Source organism: Fusarium pseudograminearum, chromosome 4, assembly GCF_000303195.2.
Source record: "Fusarium pseudograminearum CS3096 chromosome 4, whole genome shotgun sequence".
Taxonomy (NCBI): domain Eukaryota; kingdom Fungi; phylum Ascomycota; class Sordariomycetes; order Hypocreales; family Nectriaceae; genus Fusarium; species Fusarium pseudograminearum.
The window spans coordinates 5,297,087-5,321,313 of record NC_031954.1 but is presented as its reverse complement, the minus strand read 5'-3'; the positions used below and the strand labels follow the sequence as shown (position 1 = coordinate 5,321,313).

General features: G+C 49.1%; 10 protein-coding genes across 10 annotated transcripts; 5 read left to right on the top strand and 5 right to left on the bottom strand.

Moving 5' to 3' along the window:
* Nucleotides 1–872: 872 nt before the first annotated feature.
* On the bottom strand, nucleotides 873–2,545 carry FPSE_00833 (uncharacterized protein; the record flags this gene model as incomplete). The annotated part of the gene is made up of 3 exons (XM_009253953.1): nucleotides 873–2,226; nucleotides 2,279–2,296; nucleotides 2,358–2,545. The coding sequence occupies 3 exons, from the start codon at nucleotides 2,543–2,545 to the stop codon at nucleotides 873–875; spliced, it is 1,560 nt and encodes a 519-aa protein (XP_009252228.1).
* A 950-nt stretch (nucleotides 2,546–3,495) lies between these two features.
* On the top strand, nucleotides 3,496–3,906 carry FPSE_00832 (uncharacterized protein; the record flags this gene model as incomplete). The annotated part of the gene is made up of 2 exons (XM_009253952.1): nucleotides 3,496–3,732; nucleotides 3,787–3,906. The coding sequence occupies 2 exons, from the start codon at nucleotides 3,496–3,498 to the stop codon at nucleotides 3,904–3,906; spliced, it is 357 nt and encodes a 118-aa protein (XP_009252227.1).
* Nucleotides 3,907–4,061: 155 nt separating this feature from the next.
* Nucleotides 4,062–5,415, bottom strand: FPSE_00831 (uncharacterized protein; the record flags this gene model as incomplete). Its single annotated transcript, XM_009253951.1, has 3 exons — nucleotides 4,062–4,216; nucleotides 4,435–5,286; nucleotides 5,346–5,415. The coding sequence occupies 3 exons, from the start codon at nucleotides 5,413–5,415 to the stop codon at nucleotides 4,062–4,064; spliced, it is 1,077 nt and encodes a 358-aa protein (XP_009252226.1).
* Nucleotides 5,416–6,267: 852 nt separating this feature from the next.
* FPSE_00830 (uncharacterized protein) lies at nucleotides 6,268–8,149 on the bottom strand (the record flags this gene model as incomplete). The annotated part of the gene is made up of 3 exons (XM_009253950.1): nucleotides 6,268–7,753; nucleotides 7,808–7,891; nucleotides 7,938–8,149. The coding sequence occupies 3 exons, from the start codon at nucleotides 8,147–8,149 to the stop codon at nucleotides 6,268–6,270; spliced, it is 1,782 nt and encodes a 593-aa protein (XP_009252225.1).
* A 3,737-nt stretch (nucleotides 8,150–11,886) lies between these two features.
* On the top strand, nucleotides 11,887–13,218 carry FPSE_00829 (uncharacterized protein; the record flags this gene model as incomplete). Its single annotated transcript, XM_009253949.1, has 5 exons — nucleotides 11,887–12,215; nucleotides 12,265–12,472; nucleotides 12,524–12,538; nucleotides 12,589–13,024; nucleotides 13,085–13,218. The coding sequence occupies 5 exons, from the start codon at nucleotides 11,887–11,889 to the stop codon at nucleotides 13,216–13,218; spliced, it is 1,122 nt and encodes a 373-aa protein (XP_009252224.1).
* A 483-nt stretch (nucleotides 13,219–13,701) lies between these two features.
* Nucleotides 13,702–14,856, top strand: FPSE_00828 (uncharacterized protein; the record flags this gene model as incomplete). The annotated part of the gene is made up of 2 exons (XM_009253948.1): nucleotides 13,702–14,363; nucleotides 14,418–14,856. The coding sequence occupies 2 exons, from the start codon at nucleotides 13,702–13,704 to the stop codon at nucleotides 14,854–14,856; spliced, it is 1,101 nt and encodes a 366-aa protein (XP_009252223.1).
* A 965-nt stretch (nucleotides 14,857–15,821) lies between these two features.
* Nucleotides 15,822–16,865, top strand: FPSE_00827 (uncharacterized protein; the record flags this gene model as incomplete). The annotated part of the gene is made up of 1 exon (XM_009253947.1): nucleotides 15,822–16,865. One exon carries the CDS (start codon nucleotides 15,822–15,824, stop codon nucleotides 16,863–16,865), a length of 1,044 nt encoding a protein of 347 aa, XP_009252222.1.
* An 855-nt stretch (nucleotides 16,866–17,720) lies between these two features.
* Nucleotides 17,721–19,123, bottom strand: FPSE_00826 (uncharacterized protein; the record flags this gene model as incomplete). Its single annotated transcript, XM_009253946.1, has 7 exons — nucleotides 17,721–17,743; nucleotides 17,794–17,843; nucleotides 17,904–17,976; nucleotides 18,033–18,566; nucleotides 18,622–18,727; nucleotides 18,783–18,824; nucleotides 18,977–19,123. The coding sequence occupies 7 exons, from the start codon at nucleotides 19,121–19,123 to the stop codon at nucleotides 17,721–17,723; spliced, it is 975 nt and encodes a 324-aa protein (XP_009252221.1).
* A 1,019-nt stretch (nucleotides 19,124–20,142) lies between these two features.
* Nucleotides 20,143–22,290, bottom strand: FPSE_00825 (uncharacterized protein; the record flags this gene model as incomplete). Its single annotated transcript, XM_009253945.1, has 3 exons — nucleotides 20,143–20,497; nucleotides 20,551–22,046; nucleotides 22,102–22,290. The coding sequence occupies 3 exons, from the start codon at nucleotides 22,288–22,290 to the stop codon at nucleotides 20,143–20,145; spliced, it is 2,040 nt and encodes a 679-aa protein (XP_009252220.1).
* Nucleotides 22,291–23,343: 1,053 nt separating this feature from the next.
* On the top strand, nucleotides 23,344–24,075 carry FPSE_00824 (uncharacterized protein; the record flags this gene model as incomplete). Its single annotated transcript, XM_009253944.1, has 4 exons — nucleotides 23,344–23,404; nucleotides 23,501–23,746; nucleotides 23,803–23,903; nucleotides 23,959–24,075. 4 exons carry the CDS (start codon nucleotides 23,344–23,346, stop codon nucleotides 24,073–24,075), a joined length of 525 nt encoding a protein of 174 aa, XP_009252219.1.
* Nucleotides 24,076–24,227: the final 152 nt, after the last annotated feature.

Genomic DNA, 24,227 nt, shown 5'->3' with positions numbered 1-24,227 from the left:
GATTAAGTCTTTAGTATGAGGCCAATTCAAGCGTTATCGAGAATAAAAGAGAAAAAAGTTAGAGATGAAAAAGAGGAACAATAGAAAAGACAAGACGCCTTAAAAGGAAATAACAACCTAGTCGGGGAACAAGGGAAGAGAGGAAAGAGTGGAGTCTCACTGTCGTGATCGCAGACTTTTGCAGCCAAGTGCAGTGGAAATAATGATAAGTGCGCCCCGCAAAGACCCATGACAGAAGCGGTGCAGTGCTGATCATCTGCAACCACAGCTTCCTATGAAGAAGTGGTAGGGAATCCATACCCGGTGTCTGTCTTTCGTCAACCGTTTCTCGGTGTGAGTATAAGTGCAAGTATGAGTCAAGGCTTGTCCGAAGCCACATACCGTACATCCCCCACGTAGGAAGAGTCATCTGCCCATGCGAGCTGCAAGTGGTTAAACTGGAGGGGTTACTGGCTGACTTACTATGTAGTTAGCTGGTTTTATTATTACCTAGTCTAGCAGGTAGGCAGTAGGTAGTCTAGTCTACCTAGTCAATGTCTCTTTCGACTTCACTTCTCGAGTTCTTACACCCGAGTACTGTACAACAGTCAGCCAGGATTCATACCAATCACTACAATCACAACGTTCGTACGCACGCATATACACCCCAAACTATCTCGTGAGAATAATTATTGTCTCTATAAACCAAGTTAGTCAACGTTATCTTAACTTCCCCTCTTCCCCTCAAGCCATTACCCCGGCTTACAACCATCCATGCTCTCCGGGAACTACCCCGGCCTGAGGCCCTTCATGTGTGACTTCTCAATTACCGAAGCGGTCCAGCCGCCCCCCAAACACCCCAATGTATGCAACCCACCAACCCTGGACGTCTTCTAATTCTTTATCGTCCTGCTCTGCGATGCCGCAGCCACAAGTATGCCTGCTCCTGTAACGCCTCCGTCGTGACACGGGCTAAGTACGACTCGCAACGGGCTCTCGTCGCCGAATCGCTTGCTTAAAAGCTCATCGAGAAAGTCCTGGCAGTCCTGCAAATAGTCTTGAAAGTGAACAATGCATCCTCCTGTGTAGCCTACACCGAGTTCGCAATCACGATCCAGTGCATGTGCTCCGTCCCTTGGAACATCGCCAGCCAGAGTCAATAATGCCAACGTAGCTGCCGCCACAATACCAGCTGCTCGAACCTCAATGGCTTTGGCAATACGGTACAGTGCAGTGGCGATTTCCTCAGTCCACCCGAATGGTGGTGACCCTGACGATTCGGGGAATTCTTGTTGAAGGCTAGTCATAAGAGTCGATGGCTGTAGAGGCTTGAAGTGACTCAAATAAGTCGTCGTAAGGTTGTGCCGCTGTAGCAGCGCCTTTGGTAACGTTCCTGCAGCAATGCCCAAGTGTTCCGTCAAGTAGTCGACCAGCATGAGCCGCCCAAGTTCGCCCAGATATCGACCAGAAGTCAGGTACTCCAATGGCTGGAAGCTGTTCAACTCGCCTTGTTGATCGAGTGCTCTGTCCCATCTTGTCACTAACCCGACATCGTACAGTGGGGGTGCGGTGCCATTGATGCTCCATTCTGTGTTGATTGCGATGTTGACATCCTCTGCCCGCTCCTCTGGTCGAGCAACAACACTAGGTGGGCGCTTTGACGGGCTGAGTTGGCTCAACTTGAGGGGAATTGTCGCATTACAGCCTGTACCTAGGATCAGACCCATGCAAGCTCGCCGGTTCGATGCTTCATGGAAGTTAAAGATGAAGGAGACCAGTGTTGACACCGAGTCGTTGGCGATTGCTTCAACGCGAATGGGCGGTAGGTCCGGCGACTTCGCACGATTGTATCCATCAGTGAGTCGACCGCCCAGGTCCTGGTCAGAGGAGATGGCGAATCCTTTCCCCATGGGCATCAGTGTAGCCTGCGAGATTGAGTGCTGCACCATAGGAAAGCTGAAGGTTACTCCGAGTGGCATTGGCTGGTCGGCCTGGAGTTGCAGCGTCTTACATCCATCTTGAACGACTTCGGCGATACATTGACCGATCCATTGAAAGAGACTGTCGGGGTTTTCGTTCTTCAGGTGCTCATCGATGGGCCATGACTTCTCCAAACGCCTCCTGACCTGCCTTGTAGTAGCGCCCTCGTCAGGTCCATTACCAACATGGCCGTTAAGTTGGTCAGACGTAGCAGATGACGCGTCGTTTCCGAGTTGGACAAACCCCACTCTTAAATTCGTGCCTCCTCTACTCTTCTGTTAGCTATATAAGGGGGTGAGAAGGTTGGTTCTTGACTGACATATCGATGGCCAAGTGACTTCATTGATGTTAGTTCATAGGGCTCCAGTTAAGTTTTAGCATAGCATATAACGACTCACCATCCTTGCCTTCGTTTGGCCTCCGGTCGCAGAATAGCCCCAGAAATAGGAGTTGGTAAGAACTGGTTCTCCGAGTCGCTGGCCAGCTTCTCAAATGTTTCAAGAAAGTTCTGGGATAGTTGCTCGATCTTGTCAATGTCGACAGATAATGGTTCTAGGAACTCCTCAATCGATAAAGAAGAAGTCATTATCCCAGTGAACTAATGGTGCGTTGCGGTCTGACTGGTGGTTATCCGAACGTTGTAGGCACTGCCAGTCTCAAGGTATCATTACAGTTGATTGGTGGTAGATATGAGGCTGTCTCCGATGAGTAGAGGAAGAGTAGGTATCCACAGAAATCCTCTTTGATCGAGAAAAGAACCAATTTTGTGTCCTTATGAATAGGCGAGGAAAGAAAGCGTTCCAGGAAGCAGCAAGTCTAAAATTGTGTCAGAGTGTGAATCACGGTCCGTGAGGAAGATGCAGGTTAGGTCCTCACTTTGGTGCTTCAGGGCAGGCGCTAAACAGGCACTCTGATGTAATGACGAGAAGTACGGATACCTAAACCTCCTTCAGCTTGGAAACTACTACCTAGCTCGAGTGTCTGTGTCTAGATCCGGTGTAAGAGATAGATATCATCTCTGTTTTATCATTAGATATTACTATCCAGAAATCGATCGATATTCACACGCGATTCACTTGCGGGGTCAGCTTTACAGCCCCGTTGGGAAGGTTAAGGCCCCGCTACCCCTAGAATGGCAGAATGATTGACTTACAGCAACATTCTGCCAGAATCGTCTTGCCTGGCCATGCTGACCTACCTCCCAGGTACCGACCTACCCAATAAATCGAGGCTGATTTATGATCTTTTTTCTGAACTGAGATGAATCGCGTGTGATGAGACGATAGGGAACCAGTTTAAAAAATTAATACATATATTCATGTTAAGTTTGGCCATGTTGACAACAAGCATCACACAGTGACATAGCTCATCTCCTAAAACGGCCTCCTTAACCAAATTCGGATAAACAATCCAGCCGCATGTGATGCGCATTCAGCTGCCTGTCATAACGACATCTCCTCCGCCTCCCCCATCAACTCTGGTTTCTCTACCAAATACCATTATCAATCCATCATCACAAAACACGCTTATCTCGTTATGGACGAGAAACAGCCTTCTCAAAGAGTCATGTCGCCAATCCAGGCTCGCCGCAGTCGCCCTACCATGACACTGATCGTCATGGCTATTGTGACATACACCTTTTGGATATGGCAACCCTTCAGGCCTCTCATAGACGATGAGTCTTGGGTTCACATCACAAACGACGATATTCAAACTACCGATGGCCTCGTACCTTTGGAAGCACACATCATGAGCAAATGCCCCGATGCAAAGGTAATGCTTGTTCTTGTAGCGTTAGGCTTGAAGCATATACTCATCGACTACTAGGATGCTCTCGAATTATTGGTATTGCCTGTCATGCAGCGCGTTCATGACAAGGTCAACTTTACTCTATCTTACATCGGCCGGTATATCCATTCTCAACTCCCTCCCTCGTGTCTCAACTAATGCCTAGGTCCTTCAGGCCAACTGCCAACGATGGCGTCGACTGCATGCACGGCCCTTCGGAATGCATGGGCAACATCATTGAACTTTGCGCCCGCGAGCTTTACCCCGACCCTAAGATAAATCTGGGTTTCATTATGTGCCTGAGCCGTGACTACTCAGATATCCCCGGCCGATCCCTTGTCGAAGACTGCGCCCTCGAATCCGCTATCGACTTCCAGCAACTGAACGAATGTGCTGTCAAGGAAGATGGCGGCTATGGTTTGAGTCTCTTGCGCCACAGTATTAAAAGGACCGCAGATGTACGTCGAGACTGGAAACCAACAACAATAATATATGTATGCTAACACTTGCTAGGCCGGCGTGACGAAGAGTGCTACCATTCGCTTGAACGGCGAAATTTACTGCATCCGCGATGGCGGCGAGTGGTCCGACTGCCCCCACGGTTCTAGTGTCAACGATCTCCTTATTGCGATTGAGAAGCTTCGCCGCCAGTCTTAAGTGGCTCAAAGATCTCAGTCCACAACTCACTCGCCTCTCCTAGCGTATAGCTCATCGCGATGCCGTCCATGCCCGCCTCGTCGTCTCCCGCCATCGCCCCCAGTGTCTCCATAATACTTTCCAGTCCGACTGCCTTGCCCGTCGCCTGCGTCGCACCCGCCTCGAGTCGAACATGTACAACATGAATGTGGAAGTGGTAATAGGTTGGCTGGTAGTGCACGTAGAGCTTGAGCTGATCCGGCTCGATGGACGGATACGTCTTGACGGTGGCGTCAATAAGACGGGTCTTCATGTGTTGCAGCCAGGGAATGTGCTTCTTGCGAAGGTCTCTGAGCGACCAGATGTCCCGTCGCTCGACCAGCGCCAGTAGATGCAGCGCGTCCAGCGTCTTGCGGTCCCAGTTGAGGTCCGGCAACATCAGGAAGCCTTCGTCACCAGCCTCGCCCAGCTTTGTTCTGTAGATAACATCTTCCACTTCTTTACGTCCTTCGATAATGTTGAATACCCAATTGAGTCTTCCCTGCTCTCTCTTGCTGAGCATGTATGGTCGAATATGGTTCATATAAATCTCTGGTGTTTCTGTGACAAATCGTACTCCCTGCTTGCTGTACTTCTTGATATGTGCCTCGGTGCATGGGTAAATGAGGTTGATCTTTAGGTCGGCGAAGAAGTCAGAGTCGTCAGGCTTGGTTGTCTCGGCACCGCTGCGGCCCATGTACCAGTGATATATGTCGTTGGCACCCAAGTTCTGCACTCGCGCGAGCTGAGCAGGCACATCGGCGAGATATTTCTGCGAAGTAGAAAACGGGGCACGCTCGAGGATCAGAAGAGCTGGGTTGTCATCGATAGAACCGTAGAGAGAGATACGTCGACCTGCTTGATCTAGAGACAACATCAATTTGGTGAACTTGGAATGCAGGGATGAAAGGATGATGTTCTACCTTGGTTGAGGACACGGTCGAGCTTGAACTTGGGCACTAGGGCCTCTGCATTCGCCTTGACATCAGCCATTGTCGGTTCGAGAGTGTCTTCAAATTGGTAGGCAAGGTAAAGATGAAGTCAAGAATCACGATTCCTGCCCCTCTTTAACAGTCAAGGGAAACAAGGTGAAGCACCCCGCGGTGTGGGGCCAAGCATGCATCTACCGTGCAGGCAGTCAATAACTCCACAGCGGCAACTAGATCAACCGCGTTCCAGTCGCATTGGATCTAAAACAGCTTCAAGACACAGGGTCTATCGCTGCCGACTGGAATGTTATCATTCAACGTCACCTCATGGGGAGATATAATGTCATAATGGATCATCAAAAGTTAACCTATTTACAATATCGCTAAACTAAATCGTCAGGCGTCATCGTAGCCTGTGATGAAAAGTTCTGTCTATCGAACATAATCGTCAGAAACCTTGAAGACGTAAGGATGTTGTGGCAGCTTCTCCTTGTGCCTCAACTGTTTGTTCTTCCCCAGAACCCCCATGCAATACTTTGGCGGCTGAAGAGCCGCTCAAGCTGCATCATTACTCGACCTACTGTCGATCCCACTTCCGCAAAACAACAGATCTGGATGCTCACACCGGGTATATAATTCAGCGCTAGGAAAGTAGAGACTTTAGTCTCGTTGTATCGTGTAGAGACGGATAATGGCGTGGTGAAGATGGTAGGGAGGCCGACTGGAAACTGAAATATCTAGCCAGTAACAGGGCGTGATGGCTGATATTCGATACTGTAAACCAAGATGTCGGTCGGGCTTCTGCTGCTAATACCAACAAGGATGCCGTAAACCAGGACGCCGTAAACAATGCACCAATGTCGTGTCCTCCCAGGACGCCATATTCAAGGTTAAGACTTCGTGGCTGTATCTATCATCAGAAAGCGGCGAAAGCATTGGAGCCAGATTCCGTTGATCCATCGCCTTCGATGGTCTTTCTCCAGTGTTCAGGCCGGCAAACGCAGACCAGAGGGAATGCCTTGATCTCGCCTTCCGCCGCCGGTGAGCTGTCACGGCGACCCGACGCGTTCGAGACGCCACTATCGCGTTGAGCTTGTCGTCGAGCCTCCCATTCATCTGCCCGCTCATTGAGCATCACACCTGTTGCCCAGCCATCATCCCAGATGCCCACAACCTTGAGCATATCACCACGCTCCAAAGAGAATTCATCGGCTGCGCGGGGTTGGTATGCCCAAAGGGCGGCGATTTTGTCACCAGGGTGAATATCATCCTGGGAATAGTAGTCCTTGAAGAAGGGCAACTGTTCGGATTGTTGACTGGCAACGCCCTGTGGTGACGAGAAATCCCCAGCGCTAGATGGAGATTGTGGTACAGAACTGCCAAGGGCCGAGTTGCTTGAAAGTGAACCAGTTCGTCGAGGCCTAGCGGGTGGTGGTCGAAGAATTCCGCCGCGAGTTTCGGAAGAAGGTGGGCTTGACGCGAACTCGTCTGATGAAGAGTTGTCAACGCCTCTTCGTTGATACCCCCCTACCGCAACTACTCCTCCCGCGGCTGATGAAGTGTCGCGATGGTGAGATGGTGAATTGCCAGAATGACCCTCCAGTGCGGACATACGCGCTATACGGCCACCCGGAAGAACTTCGTATCCCTGAGGGGCTGTTGAGGTTGTCGCTTGAGTCATGGCAGTTGGGCCCTGTCGGGCAGGCGAGGGTTGATTGAAAATACTGCCTTTGGGGCTACCCGGTCTCCGTCTCCTCCTGAGACACAAAAGGAGCGCCAATCCAAGCAAACCTACGCCTGCGAGAGCTCCAATGACGATTCCGGCAATTGCGCCACCGCTCAACCCGCCGCCTCCGTCCTTGTCGGTTGCCTCATCCGCAGTGCTTGATTCAGTCGCCGAAGCTGTTGGAGATTCTCGGGAGAAGGTGATGGTGGCGGCCAAGGTTGGCAGCTGTACATCTTTACAACGGTCCTCAGCGTTGGAATTGTAGCAGCAGGTGTCGGTCGAATTAAGGCCGCTTGAGCCACAATAAGAACAAAGTCCAATGGTGCTGTTGCCGTAGCCACAGTTTTCAGACTCGTTGTCGATGGCTTTGATACATGTCGATGAGTCCAATGAGCCTCCGGGAAGGGCACAGTTGGTGAAATCGGCCCTTATTAGCTGCAGCAGGCCGTCTGACGGGTTCGAGCAGATGTCGTCGTCGGATGTCAAATAGACCTCGCTCTGGGCGAAGTCGGCACAGTCGTCGGCACATAGGGGTCGAGACTGTGTTGCAGAAAGACCGCAGGGCTCAATAGAGTTCTGGACAATAGCGTTACACAGCACACTTGTTGTGAAACGAGCATATAAGGCACTGGTGTTGGTCAAGTCGAGGTCCTTGCAGCCAAACAAAGACTGGTATCTAAGACTTGTAAGCAGTTGGGTCTCGCGGATAAAGTGGTGGGTGTTGGCTTACTGCCTTTGCACATATTCTCTCTCGACAAAGCTGGAAAGCTGACTGTCGAAAGATGCCCTATCCGAAACATATTGCAGGAATGGACTATTTGATGTCAGAAACAGTTGTGCTTTGGACCTACAAAACTCACAAGAAATTACGGATGGTGTCCCCAGTGGAAATGGAGGCAGATGTAAATGCTGGACACTCCTTGGAGTCCTTTAGAGAGATACATTTTGAATCTTGAGCTGTTACCAACATCGGCGACGCAGAGAGCAATGCGAAGGCAGCAATCTTCGAGGCGATGTGTTTGCGCGATTGGCGAGCCCGACGAGGGCCCGTGTTTTGACTAGGCGCAGCCATCTTGACGGTTGAAGCGTTGGTCCTGGTTCGACAAGCCGGCGTAGAGATGGGTGATATTTTGAGATTCAATGACACCTATATCATGGTCGTCGGGATAGGAACTTGAGATGAGTTTGTTTGTTTTTCGCCGAGTCGGGTCCACAGAGGCCCTGAGTGGTTGGTGCAGGTCGGTGGAGAGATATTGGGCGGTTGATAATCGTAGCCAAAAACTGCTCTCCTGAGCAAACGAGTGTGTGAATGAGTGATTGATTGATTAGTTAAGTTGAAGAAGAGTCGAATTGTTGATGCGCAATGGATTTCGTTATACGGTCAAGCGATAGTAGAAGTTGGTCGAAAATTAAATTACGATTAGTTTCCCGGCAAGGAAAGAGCGAATGTCGTCAAATGGAGAAGATTAAGGAAGGTAAGCTTGGTCCACGAAAGTCAAGTCGAGTCGATCCCTCTGGAGAAGAAAGCGAACTTGACAGCTCAATCCAACCTTTGGATTGTCGTTCAGGCTCGAGATAATTGAGCGTGTGTCGGATGGAGGAGGATCCAAGCGATGAGACGCACACACTGGCTGAGTACGAATGAGGAAGGAGGAAGAGGGGGGGAGGAGGAAGAAAAGAGAACCTCGATGTCAAGCGAGAAAATCCCAGTGAAGTCAGTCAGACCCAGCAGCTGTGGACGCGACGCTCGGGCTTGTGGTGAAGAGAGTTGACCTGGGATAGGGTGACCCTGGTCTAAATAGTAGGGGGTGCTAGGGCGGTAGGAACTACCTGGGGGTCTCTGTCGGGAACGAACGAACGATATCACGGGGGGCGCTCAGTGAGAAAGAAGAGACGAGAAGAGAGAGACTACGAAGAAGCCGAGCATAAAACAGCGAAAATAGTGCTGGCGCTTGGTGTTTGATCCATGCGTTTACCCAAACAACTAACTGGAGGGAAATGGCGATAGCCAGGGTGAGTCGGGTCGTGCTAAGCTCAAGAAGGATTAGGTCAGGTCCGACAGGCGACAACGGGTTGGCTTTACAAGTACCTTTACCACACAATTGATATGGCAGTGATACATTTCCCGCTCAGCTGGATCTAGACGTGTTTAATCTTGCGGAACAGGGATCGAACGGAAGCCGAACAGGGTCCAGGTAGCGTCATTAGACCTGCCCACCACTTAAATAACGCCTTGCATAACCTCCACCATCTGGTCTGAACCTCTGCGGGCCGCCAAGACCGAGAACCAGTGGTTAGGTAGATCGCTAAGATGACCCTCATCAACACCACGATTTTGTATATTTATCTCATCTGAGCATTTTGAGCTATCCTGCCTCGATCTCTTATTAGTACTCGAAAACCGATGCTTACACAAACCAGGTTGCAGGATAGAGCTTGCAAGGAGACAGCCCTTTCAATAGTCGCATCTTGCTATAATATCCTGTCTGTAGGTCATCGTCACTTGCTTCCCCCTCACAGCATATTAGCAGTAGATCGTGACCCATTTCTTGTCCAGTCTTGATTCAGATTCAAATTCGACTTTTCTACTCCCAATTGCGTTGGACTCCACGTGTACTAATTGATCCAAATCAAAGACTCATAAAACTTGTAGCCAAATGAGATCTCATCGACATTTGTTTTGACACCGGTAATCCACCCGAAAAACAAAGACCGATCGATAACCTCCTTGCATAATGATATGAATCCAGAGAAACTCTCTCTGTTGCACGACTATCCACGCGCAGGAACGAAGACAGGCTTTGATACGATTCGGCGAGGTTCCTATTTTCTTCGACAGAGTCCTTTAAATGTTTTCATCGCACACATGATGCACAGGATATGCAAGTGTCAAGGTAGTAAAGAAAACTTGGCGATACACACAAAATGAGAAAGCACTTGACCGACCGAAAGAGAGAATGAAACACTGCGGCTGCAACCCTCTCACCGTTTGAACGTGGCAGCAGCCACGAAAATCTCGGCCGACTATTATTGTTGTGAGCAACTGATAAGTGGCTGAGTCTCTGAGACAACCCCTAGCTCAATCTTATTATTGTTATTACTTTTTAACCTTCGTATACGGTTTATCAGCAACTCTGACTTGATGACATCCTTTGCGGTATACAATGCGAATGTTTCCTTTTCTTTTCCAAGTACGGATGCATCTCCAATCTTTAAGCTCGCGCAACAACACAGTTTCAAGACCGCGTCGCCGCGCAGCGTGACATTGTGAACTTAGCCTGTTCATCCTGTCAAGCTTTTTGTGCCTCTTGCGTGCTCTAGCGAGAGGAGGGACCTTTTGATAGCGTGATCCGTTGCGTGCGGTAGTATTTATGATTTTATGATGGCAATGCGCAGCGATGCACAAACGGGCTTGTGGCCTTGTGTCACGCACTCTGAAACGCATGATATAATGCAGACGAAAATATCACAAACGCCTCCACTGTATTCGTCTGAGCTTACCCCATGAACTCTGGGATCGCTTGGAAACCCTCTGGAACTGTCTATATCCGTTGGTTGCTTGAACAGGTGTCAACCATAACTGGTAACTAGAGACGTGTACTCTGCACAAAGCAGCAAGATCAGCAGAGCACAAACTCGGGTTCCTGCAGGCGTACACAGGCAATTTCCCACCCTTGTGGAATCCCTTGCTCGTTCCGGAAGCGCGTTTCACTGACTTTTGTCATGCCACGATGCTACCCTGTCCTCCGTCGTTCTTCTGGTGGTGCTCATTGAAGCGATGTGCGTTGTCCCGCGTGCTAGTTAGCCATTAGCTGCCACTACCGAGCAAGCGAAGTTGCCTTGTCGATCACCAGAGTTTGGCCTGTCTCGATCGTTCGTTAGGCAATGAATGGAAGAGGTATGTATTTCTGATGGCCGAGCGTTAATTTCACCTTGTTCGAGAACGAAGCAACAACGAAAGATTATACATAGTAGTTCGTCGATACGATACCGAGTACGCTGAGGCTTTCCCTTGCTTATCAACTATGCAGTGCTAAACACTGACTGGATATTGATTGGCATGATAGAGCAACCACTACCAAATATTGTATTTTCCATTATCGAGTTGATATAGCAGCACCTATTGGTTGCAGAAGACGGTCATTGGCTGTTGTAAAATTCTCGTTCCGGCGGTGACTTGGATTCAGCCACCCTAGAGCACCGTCTACATTTTAATTCGCTTCGAAACAATACCAGCCTGTCATTTTGACCACTTACGATCAGTCTCTTCGTCTTCTCCTAGGACTATATAAAATGTGTACTTATACTATGTCGTGACTCAGTCCATGGCATCGCGAAACATCTGGCATTTGAAAAGAGTGAAAGTTAATAATGTTGTTGCACTCGTAGATATACTGTATAGTCTTACCTCCACAATTGCCTCCAGCATGCTAAAAGATATTAGAAAAATTGGTCGCTGGAGGTTGAAGGGACAAAATTACTAGGCTAGCTTCTAGTTATCTACTACTTAGTCCAGACTGCTTAGGCTGTTTATTTTTGTACTCTAAAACTTGGGGAGCCAACTTTCCTACTACCCACTATGGTGTATGTGTATGTATGCCATTCGACAAGTCCAGCTCGCGGGAATACAGACCGCCTCGATGAATTCCAACTGCCGGATTGGCGACGACTTGGTCGAGCCGAGGCATTTGTGGGATAGTTAGTCTATAACGTTATCCGGCTCCAATTCTTCTTCCAAGTACGGAAAGTCTTCAGTAAATCCCTCCACGATCCGTCACAATCACTACTCAGTATCAACAACTCAACAAAATGACAGTCGAAGGAACGGCGAAACTCTTTACTCCAGCCAAAGTCGGCAATGTTGAGCTTAAGCACCGAATGGTGCTTGCTCCCCTGACGCGGCTTCGAGCAGACAAGACAACCGCGGTCCCGGCGGATTTTGCTGCGGAATACTATGCCCAACGCTCCTCGGATGGCGGCCTACTCGTTTCTGAAGGCACTTTCATCGCTGAGGAGGCTGGAGGGATGTCTCGGGTTCCAGGACTCTATTCACAGGAGCAGATTGCGGCATGGAAGGCTATCACCGATGCTGTTCACGCCAAAGGAGGCTACATATTCTGTCAACTCTGGGCTCTGGGGTAATGTTCTGAGATCATATATACGAGGCAAAATGCTGATAGTGAACAGTCGAGTTGCCAACCCCAATGTTGTTCCTAACGTCTGGAGTGCTGGTTCAAAGCCCTTCGAAGCTAAGGGCGCTGCGTCTCCTCTTCCTAAACTCACGACCATGACCGAAGCCGATATTGATCGATTCGTGGGTCATTATCGACAGGCTGCACTGAATGCGATTGAAGCTGGCTTTGACGGCGTTGAACTCCACGGAGCCAATGGATATGTAAGTCTTGTTATGCGTACCAGTATTCCAGCTGACTGACATTGCTCGTAGCTTATCGATCAATTCGTGAGTGCACCAGATGTTATCTGACCGAGCAACTACTAAAACTACAGCAGCTCCAAACCAACAGTAATGACAGAACAGATTCATACGGTGGCAGTCTTGAAAACCGTTTCCGCTTCCCTTTGAGAGCCCTCAACGCTGTCTGTGATGCCATCGGCCCTGAGCGTGTCGGAATTCGCATGTCGCCCTTCTCCCGCTTCCAAGGCATGCGTGAGGCTGACCCTCTATCCGTCTTCGTGCCTTGGGCCAAAGCCATTGTCAAGGCCCAGCCATCTCTTGCGTTTATTCACGCCGTTGAGCCAAGGATTGAAGGAGGAAGTGACTCGCCTGACAGCCTCCTCAAGACAGATGACACTCTCGCCCCCATTCGAGACGTTGTTAGCAGCTCAAATGTCAAGTTCATTGTCGCAGGAGGATTCAACCCGGAAACTGCTGTCAAGCACGCAAACCAGACAGATGACTTTGTCGGGTTCGGTCGTTACTTTATTCGTAAGTTATTTCATGAGAACCTACTAGTGATTATGGACATGCACTGAAATCTATCACCAGCAAACCCTGATTTACCAGCGCGAATACAAAATGGCTGGCCGTTAACCAAGTATGATCGCTCGTTGTTTTATACACCAGATAGAAAGGGATACACGGATTACCCGGCATACAACCCTGATGCATCTAGACTTTGATAGACGAGAAACTAGACGATAAAGAATGTTGCTAGAACCTTGAGGCAAGAATACACATGATTAAACTCTCCGAGAAACTCTTCAGCTGATAAATGTATGCATGCAAGGTCATTGAAAGTTTGCCTGCCTAAAGTTACCACTAACACATTCGGCGATATTGCACCTGCTAATTCATAATCAACAAAGTTTCAATAGACAAACTTTTCTTGACAGACAATAAAAGAAACTCTGCAACCCGCGATTCTCCCATTTTCAATTTCAATTTCCTTCCGCCACTCACCCAGACGTCACAATCCCCAACCCACAGATCTTCATCCCGACAACCATCCACAGGAGGCGCGATGTTCTCCATTCTGGAGCCCATAACATATATCTACACAGGAGCCCAAGACTTCTTGAATCGGTGGCAGGCTGCCTGTGCGGTTGCCTAGGCGGCGTGGAATAAAGTCCCAGATGCTCCAACCAGAAGGCTGCCAGTTCAGAATGCGAAAGTCATTATCGGTCACAAAAAAATGGGCGATCGAGCGCGCTCGGTGTGTGGCCCAGGAGCCATTTGATGATGCGCGACTAGTTTTTTGGACTGACGCTTCTATGAGTCGAGGTTCTGTAGGATGGGCGGCTGTGTTTCGGGAGGACCGCACCTGGGTGCGTATTATGGCAAGAGGGTCGGGAGGAGACTCATCCCATATCGCAGAGCTTCAAGCCATCGACCTTGCCCTTGACTGCACGATACAGCTCGTTGAAAAGAAGACGGAGAACGGAAAGGGCCGGCTGCAAGTACTTGAAGTGTACAGTGACTGCCAAGCAGCGCTGTTATGTTTGAGGAAAGCTCTAAGAGACTTGTCAGCTTTGGACATCGACAACGAAGATCGACGTTATAAATACAAGACGATTAAATCGCAGGTGACTCAGAAGATAGCGCTAGAGATGGGCCGCAAGGTCATAAAGCTTCAAGAAGTCGGTGTATATGCTGAGTTTCACTGGGTGCCTCGGAACAAAGCCATTGGAAACATCCTTGCTGATAAGGGCGCTGGTCTTGCGAGAATGGGAGTTGGATGCGACTGTACGCTCAACAATGCACTCATCGAGTTTCTGCCAGCTGACCCTGTTGGAGAAGGAGATGATAACGAGAAGAGTGTATGCCTGTAAGTTATGTCCTTTCTTTATATCTGTGCTTGTTGATAACTAACCTTGAGCAGAGACCACGTTTATGCAACCGTGCCGCAGAAACATATGGCGGAAGAAATTACGTCGACGTTGAGAGAAAGAGCGGCAACAGTCAAAGAGATACTCGCAGAGATGGCCCGCGAAGCTGCAAAAGAAAAGGAACGCGAAGCTACTTGGCAAAGACTAGCCGAAGCAGAACCAGAAAGGCCCGAAGTTGGGATCGATTGGCACAGCGACATTTTTGCTATAGATCCGGAGTTGTATCTTCCTTTGCCAGAGGAGATAACCGAAACCACGGGGGGAGAAACAGTTGATTTTATTGGACAAAGCCCCGAAGTTGAGAACGATTGGGGCAACGACATTTTGCTTATAGATCCGCAGCTGTATCTTCCTTTGCCAGAGGACATGACCGGTGTGGTGACTAGCAAAGTTGCAGCAGAGGGGGCAACTGACACATGTACTGGAGAATAAATAGCACCTTGAGGGCATTAGAAAAGTTGCCCGCTCGAGGTATTAGAGACAAAATTAGCAAGTCAGTCTATGCCGTTTGGACCATGATCTTAGGCTATTTATTCTTGTACTCTAAAGCTTAGATAGGCAATTTGACAAACTGACATCGTAGGGACCGAGTGGCAGTTGCTATGCCAAGAGTTGAAGCCTGCCTACTATATATGCCTGATAGGGCTGAATCTGTGATGGGAATCGAGGGATGCACTGTGGTAATATTCTTACCAGTAGCCCGGAATAACCTAAATGGATGATTCATGAAGTAATGATAAAGTTTCTGTTAGTTCTTTCGTTAGCCAGTGAACCAAAGGAAAGGTAAAGACGAGCCACTATCCATATATAATGTTAGGCTATTAGATTCCTCGCGATAACCATAACCACGCGCTCCATCGGACAAGTTTTATATTCCAGCCCGACATGAGGCTAGAACTGACCTTTGTTAAATTAATGTGAAATTACCCGACAGGCTAATGATTGATTAGTTAAGGTCAAAATCACATTTTTATCTTCAAACACTAAAGCCGACCGTTCTAGTCCTCTCTAGCTCACCAATCACGTTGATCTCGCTCCTTTCGCGCTCAAGGAAAACCCCGATGCGCCGACTTCCATTGCCCAAATAGGAAACGAGCCAAGGACGATCTCCCTGTAGTTTCGCGACGCCGATGACCGATACCGATACAGATCCTTAGTAACGAATGCAGAAGGATGAATGTTTCAGTTAGTTATTGGTTGAGGAACAGGAGATTCAAGTCTGTGGACTACATACATGCAGGCTTTATATAGAGCAAGAATATCCTGACCATCATGCCATTTTCTATTCACCAACGAGACAAGTTACCGTCTTCAACTTGATTACATCTGATCTATTCTGACTATATGACTGTGTACTTGATAGTACAAGGCGAGACTGCCTGCATCACTACTTCAAAATGTCATCACAAAATCCAAGCGACATGCCTCCTCAAGGCCCCCCCTATCTCCCTCGCACAGCTGGCCTCGGTGGCCGTCCAATACCCTCGGTCGATGATCCCATCTGCGGCGTCATATTGGCATTCTTCGTCACAGGCGCAGTCCTCAACATGACCATCCTGCAACTCAACCGTCGACGATCTCACAAATTCATCCTCTCAGGCCTCCTCTTCGGTTTCTGCATGGCCCGTATCACCGCAAACGTCCTGCGCATTGCATGGGCTTCCAACCCTACCAACTCGAGCATCGCCATCGCCGCCAATGTCTTTACAAACGCTGGCGTTGTTCTCCTTTTCGTCGTCAATCTCATCTTCGCCCAGCGCATACTGAGAGCCTATCACCCACACATTGGATGGAGCAAGCCTGCTTCGTTGGCCTTCAAGTTCTTGTACTTTTCCGTCGCTGCCAGTCTTATCATGCTCATCGCAGCTGTTGTGTACAATTTCTTCACACTTGACCCGCACACCAAGCAGCAGCTTCGCGACATCCAGCTCACTGGTAGCACCTTTCTCACCATCCTCGCATTTCTCCCTCTCCCTATCGTTGGACTCTGCTTTGTTCTTCCTCGAAGGACACCCATGGACAAGTTCGGCCAGGGTCGCATGCGTACCAAGATCCAACTTCTCGTCTTCACCACTGTTCTTATTTCACTGGGTGCCGCATTTCGAACTGGAGTATCCTACAAGATCCGCCCCGCCAACGACCCAGCGTGGTATCACAGCAAGGCGTGCTACTACTGCTTCAATTATGTCATTGAGATCATTGTAGTCTTCTCGTATGCCCTCTCTCGTTTCGACCGTCGCTTCCACATTCCTGACGGCAGTCATGCGCCTGGCGATTACTCTACCAATAAGAAAGCCCCTCAAGACGCCATATATCGTGTCAACACTGAAGAGGAAGTCTTTGGCGAGGACGAGCGACCACGAACGACAGAACAGAACCAACAAATGCCAAGGCAATGGGATGCAAATCTCAAGGAAGAGCGCGAAGAAGAGACTGTCTAGTGGGTAGCAGAAAATCAACCTTTACGCTTTAGACTACAAAAATAAATAGAATAAGGGTAGGGCCTGAATGGCATGGACCGACTTACTGATTTCGTCTCTTATGCCTCTAGTGGCCAACTTTTCTTATACCCTGATAACTGTATGAAGTTAATCCTTAATAAAACAACGTTGCACGAATATCTTATCTGTGACACTTCAAGATTGCGGAGGTACATGTGGTCGAAATCTTGTACTACAAGTCCATGGTTATTGGACTACGACCAGCAAACAAGAAAAACGATATTAATGGGTTGACGCCACATCTTAATTAATGTGGTTATAGAATTGTCAGTACCGTGTAAATGATGTACAACTTGCGACGACTACTTGCCTTATGCTGCGATGCCTTCGACTTGAGCTCTGTTATATCCTGGCTATCGTATTTCCATAGCCGGGCCCCCTCTCTAGTACTTCATTTCCTCCCAACTTAAACAGACATCACAGCGAGAAGCTTAAGACAAAAATTGATCATGCATGCGTATTTCTTTCTCTTACAGCGCAGAACTCAAATATGCGTATCTAAGCAGTCCTGAGGCGGAGCGCCGCAACGTGGTCTACCAAACCCTTCCCAGCAAAGGTATAGCCGCCCAAATGCTATCGTGCCCTTGCCGCAACGTTTGGGAACTCGCCATGAGCAAAGATGCTATATTCGTACAATTCATGCGCCACAAAGTTTTAGTTTGTTTGGGAGGTTCGTCGTGTGGAATCGTACAAGGCCGAGCTGCAACGTCTTTGAGGCTGGCGCAGTTGCCCCAAATATGACAGTTCGACATTAGCTGGCTCGAGCTTGGTGAGACGTGGGTATACGTGACGAGATTAGAGGAAGTAATCGGGAGTCCCTATCATGACTGTCAGCCAAATTCAATTGTGTTCATGCGTTGGAACTTACGTCTTGAGACCATAGGCTCGCCGGCTCTAGGGCAAGGGTCAAATTGCAGGCTGTTATTCTTGGTCAGTTCATCATGTAACAGATGTAATAGGTTACCGGCTGCAACATACAAGGTGTACTTCAAGTGCTCGTCAATTTCCATAATAGCGGCTTGGTTACCGCATCGGTAGCAGTAGTTGGGTGCTGTCATCATGTTAATCTTGCGAAAGCCTTGGCGCATCTTGACAATTGAGACAAACCTGAGAAAATGGTAACCACATTACGGTCTTGAGACCAGTTGTAACCCTCCATAACCAGCTGATGAGCTCGTGCGATCAAGGTCAAGCCGTTGTTATGGTTGAAGGCTTCTGAGATATCCTGACCGAATGTGTACCCCGCACCTCGAGGAGAAATTCCCCAGCCGCATCGGTCGTCGGGGTCTGACCAGAGAAGGTCACACATGGGACCCTCGTGTGGGACTTCCTGGATACGATCCAAACCTCGGATGTTATCGAGTGTGTCGATACTAGGAGAAAGACCACCGTGAAGACAGAAGATCTGGTTGTCGATCAGGGCAGTGAGGGGGAGGTAGTCAAAGAGGTCGGTAAAATACTTCCAGACATTAGCGTTTCCGTATTTGCGAAGACACTCGTCGTAGAATCCGTAGACCTGAGTGATCTGACGGGACTCGTGGTTTCCTCGAAGGATGGTGATTCGCTGAGGGTATCGGATCTTGAGGGCGACGAGAAGGGTGACGGTCTCAACGGAGTAGTAACCTCGATCAACATAGTCACCTATCCGGAGTAAGTATTGACTGCGTAAGATTGTAGGATGATGATTGAAGCGTACCCATGAATAGGTAGTTGGTGTCGGGGTTGGGTCCACCAATCTTGAAGAGCTCCATCAAGTCGTGGAACTGGCCGTGAATATCACCACAGACGGTAACAGGGCATTTCTGGCGATGTTTTAGTTCGAGTGTCTTGATCATACGGCGCATGACAGTAACATACCACTGGCTGCACGTTCGACTCTTCCTGTAAAACTTCTCGGGCCTGTGTATTGCACGTTAGCATTCGGTCGCCTCACACGAGAAGCGCCAAAGCTTGTTGAGTGCTGCACGCTCGATGCTATTCGCGATCTAACGATCGTGTGCATCACATGCACAACAGCTTCATCGCCCTCGTTAAATTGACATCCCGCTCACCTTATCGCACAGTCTCTGAACGTCAGCTTCAGCCAGCTGCTTGCAGGACATCAAGCTCTCGATCCAGCCGTCAAGAGTGGGGATCGTAGTGGGCTCGAAGTTAAGCACAGGTGAAGCTTCAGCGGGTGCTCGCCCAACATCCTCCATATTGGTATCCATGGCTCAGAGATATAGAATCGAGTATCGAGATGCGTTGATTGTGAGAGTTGAGGTTAAAATGACGTTGATGTTGGATACGGTCACGCCTGAATCGCGAGCGGTGGGGCACGAGGCACAAAGGCGGCGGTCGTCAGGGGAGGAGAAAAGGGAAACAAGGGCGATGAGATAATCAATAACAGCTACCGACACCAGCAGCAGCAGCTTCTGTCGCTAAAATCGGTCTATCACGGGGGAAACAGGAGGCGTAAATAGAATCCCAGGTTGGGAGAGGGCGGGCAAAGCTCGTTGATGAAGAATTTTTGGTGGGCGTTGTTAGGTGATAGTTAAATGATGATGGGGAGCGAAAGGAGGAGGGAGGGATCCATGGATGATGTTGGTGGTTGCCAGTCTAGCCTAGCACGCCTGGGGCTGGCTTGGGCTAGCTACCTGTGCTTAGCTGGGGGCACCACCAGCACAACGCCATTCAGTGACTGCCCCTGTCCTCTTTCAGTCCAACTGGACGGCCTCAGAATTGGAGCCTTGTGTGGCGTATTTTACCTGTGTTCATATCATGACTCCTACTAACCTACCTGCCATCTTCCTACCCATATGTATTTGTGTTGGATGTTGAGTTGGTTTTACTTATGAAACGAACCCAACGGCTACCATGGGTGAAAATTAAGCATATCAGTGGTTGGTGCTCGATCAAAAATACTTTTGGATACTAATGTATCAGTTAAGCCAATACCTGTCCATTTCGTCATTGCTCGAGGAGGTTCTCAATTGCATCACGGAGCTTACCTCAAGCGGATGTGGCTGAAATGTCAACACTTTGAACATCAAAGACCATGTTTCATTAAATCAGCTTCTCAAATAATCATATCATGCGTAACTACTATAGCGGCTCTCCAATTCCAGCCTGGGTATTGCCACACGAGCGATTTCGCAATCAACCGATGCTGACATGGTAACCAAAATGTTCCCAATATCAGCATCGCCAACTCATTACCTCGACGCGTGAAATGTCTTTACGATAAGCCCAACCCCACCGAAGGTCCCTGATCAATTGGCTCATAGATCATTAGGTTCTTTCCGACCAGGTTTTCAAAGTCCAATCCGACTTCAGATAACAGCTTAGAATGCTCCTTTGCTCTCTCCATGCACTGCGTCCAGACTTGTCCCCTGGGCTCCGTACTACTAAGTTGGCGTGCCAGGATAATGTTGAATGCGTCGACTTCCTCCTTTGCCCACTTGACGCACACACTCATCATGGGTGGTGGGAAGCATGACTGAAAACATTGAACTGTGTTGTGAATGACCATGAAATACACAAATGAGAGTTCCCAGATGTATAGATGCAAATCTCCCTGGAAAATGCATTGCCTGTGATCGTGTCAGTAATAATACCAAAGCTGAAGCAATCTAGATCTACTCACCTGGTTCGTTTGTGGATTGTGCCACTTCTCGCTGCTAGGTACGACTCGCGGGCGCTGTCCTCAAAGCCCAGCCTCGTCAACCAGCTGACGTTGCGTCTTGTCTTTGTATTGTTGTCGTGTGTCATTTCAAGCTCCCGACCAATCATGTTGGCTAGCCTGACACATCGTTCGTTTACTTTGAAGTTGATAAAGTCCTGAGCGATTGCGTGGTTCTTCAACCCGCGAGCGATTGCTTTAAGCTTCTCAACGCGGACTACAGCGTCCTCAAACCTTTGCATCGCAACATCGATATCAAGATCGTCCATCTCGCTTTCAACCCAGCGCAGATTTTGTTGCTTGCCATCCACCTCAATGAGCATATCCTTGATATCTGATAGCGTCGCAAGAAGCTCTGTCTTTTGAAGAAGACCTGGGTCTCGGGAAGCAAAGTAATTGATCGTCTCACGCGCCTTGTTGTTGGCCTCCATCTCTGATCGAAGACCTTTGCGCAGCTGTTCTATAGCCTTGCGCACATTGAGGAGCAGCTGTTTCTTTTCGGGGTCTTGGAGTTTTTCCGTCCGATAGATGAAAGATTCCTGACCAACACCTCGCACCATAATGGCGTCCGCAAGCTTATTGCGTCCGCTGTTTGATGATTCTCCAGTGCTCGACATGTCCACCACTTCTACATCCAACAGAGGCCAGCAGCGGTCCGCCACCAACTTCATCATCGGTCCTCGTGCATCTGCACCAGGCGCATCTGCCTTTCGCTTCTTACGCGATGCGATAAGAAGGTGGTCGTTGAGTAGAAAGATCTGCATTGCTCTGCGTGACTTATATGTGGCATTGTCGAGCTCAATCCACGGGCCAGCGTCTTGGACAACATGTCGTCCTACCGCATTAGGGAGGAATTTTTGCGATCCTTCGACGCCCTTGTACAGAGCCTGCATTTGCGAATTCCACATTGCACTTCTGTCGGCGATAGAAGTGCGCCTATCTCTTCTGCTACTGATGCCAGGGGCAACCCCCAGATCACTAGGCATAGGTTCATCGCTTTTGGCTGCAGCGGCTCTCATTGCAGTTGTGTTTACCTTGAGCTCTGACATGAAGTTTTTCAGGTTTCTCATCTCGCTCTTGAGTTTCTCCGCTTCCTTGCTGATTTTAATAAATTGTGTTCTGTTCTGCATGACGCTTTGTTGTAGATCTGTTCCCACACGTGTCTTGACTTGGCGCAACGACTCTTCGAATTCGCGAATTTGATCCTCGGTAGCATCGCTTAAAGCAGCTTGAACGTATCGATCTGGCTTCAGCTTGGGATCGCGCAAGCCCTTGATATCAATGACCGGAGCGACGCCAGGTCCTGAGCGCGATGGGGGCTTCCTAGCAGCAGCGACGGTCTCCCTCGGTTCGTAATTAGCCAGGGAGGGCATCTGCGGCATTGGGGGTGCTCCGCCATTGGAAATAGAGGACGGCTGGTTGAATCGTGTCGAGTAGCGTCGCTTTACAAGATCTGATGTCTGTGTAGCAAGGTTAGTATAACGAAACCAGAGACTATTCTTGGATCATATTCACCTTTCCACCAGCCATCGGGGGAGGACGTGGCCGCGGTCGAGCTGAAGCTTGACTGGGGTCTGCGCCTGGGAGAGGTGGTCTGTTGGAATCATCTTGAGCAATCGGTCCTGAGATCTGGCGAGGCGCGCTGATAGTTGGCCTCTTCTTCCTCCTGCCGCTACGAAGCGATATCTTATTGCGATCCTCCATGCTGAGCGAGTATTGAAGCTAGGTAGGTAGGTAACCACGTTCGATAGAATAGGCAATGGGGGAAAGGCGCAATCGATAGATAAATGCCGTCAAGCCGGCGATTAAAAAAAGAATTTATACGATAACGCGCAACGATGTCTCAAGTCAAAACAAAATACTGGTCTGGCCTCTGGAGCCAGCCGAGCTCTATCATGAGGTACATGTAATGGTTGAGTCTCCGAGCTTCAGTGAAGCAGCCACTGGAATGGGTTCCATGCATCAGGAGGTGGGGTACGTACCCAGCCTCTCAGCCGCGTTGGGTGTGCTACTGTAGACATGTTAGTGGGCGATCGAATTCGATAAGCCGTGATTGGACATATCGTATCACTGTATGGGCAAATTGGAACTCTGGATAGGCTGATACAGTAGAGTAACTGCAGTTTTGGTCTTGTCAAGTTTATAATAGTCTAACTGATGCCGTCCTCCGCCTGTGTGAAGATTTTGTTGTCATCTATCGACGGAGCATAACGTTTTGGAGAACGGGCGATGACAAAATATGCTACGTCAGTAGTACCAGCATCAAGAGGTCACCAACCAATATTACAGCCTCATGTTACAAAGGGAGAAGAACATCGTGCTAGTAGAATTGACATCTATGGTAATTGGAATCTTAGAATAGCTCTTAATATATACTCTTGATTGATTTCTGTATGACTGGCTAGGTACGCAGACGACAATATCCGATCTCATGAATAGCGTGCGGATTTATGGCAGCCCACTTGCCAGGGAAGCTCCCACTCTCCAAAACGGGCTTAGCTCCACATCATGTGCTCCGTTGGTAAAAAATTAGGAAAGCAAGCGACGCCCGGAAAGCTTGCTGTTGCTCTTGACGCTCGAGACAGTGAACTCATCTAATTGACGACATAATATTCTCCGTCACTCGGTCTCCGACATAGCCAAATAACCTCTCGAGTTCCGAGTTTGCCCATTGTCATAGTGCTGTGGGAGCGTCTTTGGACTTCTGTTGACTGCGCTCCAATCTTCCCACCTCCGCATCACTATCCCGCCTCAAAAATGGTTCAGACTTCAGCTTTGGTGACGGCATCCGTCGCTACCGCCGCCGCCGCCATTCTCGGTATGACCGCGCATTCACCACACCCAGTAACTACGGGATAGCGACATGCTATGCACTGCGGTACACATTGGCTAATCACGGATACCCCTCGAGCAGGTTATGTCGCCTACTTTGACTACCAACGTCGAAACCAGGCCGAGTTCCGCCGAAACTTGAGGAGGAACGAGCGCAAGCAGGCCCGCGTCGCGAAGGAGGAGGCCGAAGCTTCTACCCAGCAACAACGCCAGAGCATCCGCTCTAGGGTTCAGGAGGCAAACGAGGAGGGTTTCCCCTCTGGTGTCGAGGAGCGGGAAGCTTTCTTCAATGAGCAGGTTATGGCTGGAGAGATGCTCAGCCAAGATCGTACGAGTGCCCTTTCTTCGGAAGTTGCTTGCAATTTGCTGACTATAGTTATACAGCTTCCAAGGCTCTTGAGTCTGCTCTGGCCTTCTACAAGGGTCTCAAGGTCTATCCTGCTCCTAGCGACTTGATCCGAATTTACGATAGCACTGTCCCCAAGGTAAGCTATCTCAGAAGTTTTATATGTTCGATTGCATTATCTAACAAATTTGCAGCCTATATTAGACATCCTCGCTGAGATGATCGCATTCGACGAATCTCTTGATGTCCGAGGCCCTGCTTCTCCTGCCGGCATCAACCTTTCCGACATTCCCAACGTTGGTCTTGATTAAAGAGGTATAAGACCTATCCGAATTTCCTCTCCGCTCTTGGCACATATATACCCGGACGTTGGAAATGGTTGAAATAATACCCTCCCTAAAACTTGTACCATGGAAAGCTTGCACAGTGTCAAAGCTTCCCGAAGAAGAAATGTCTAATGGAG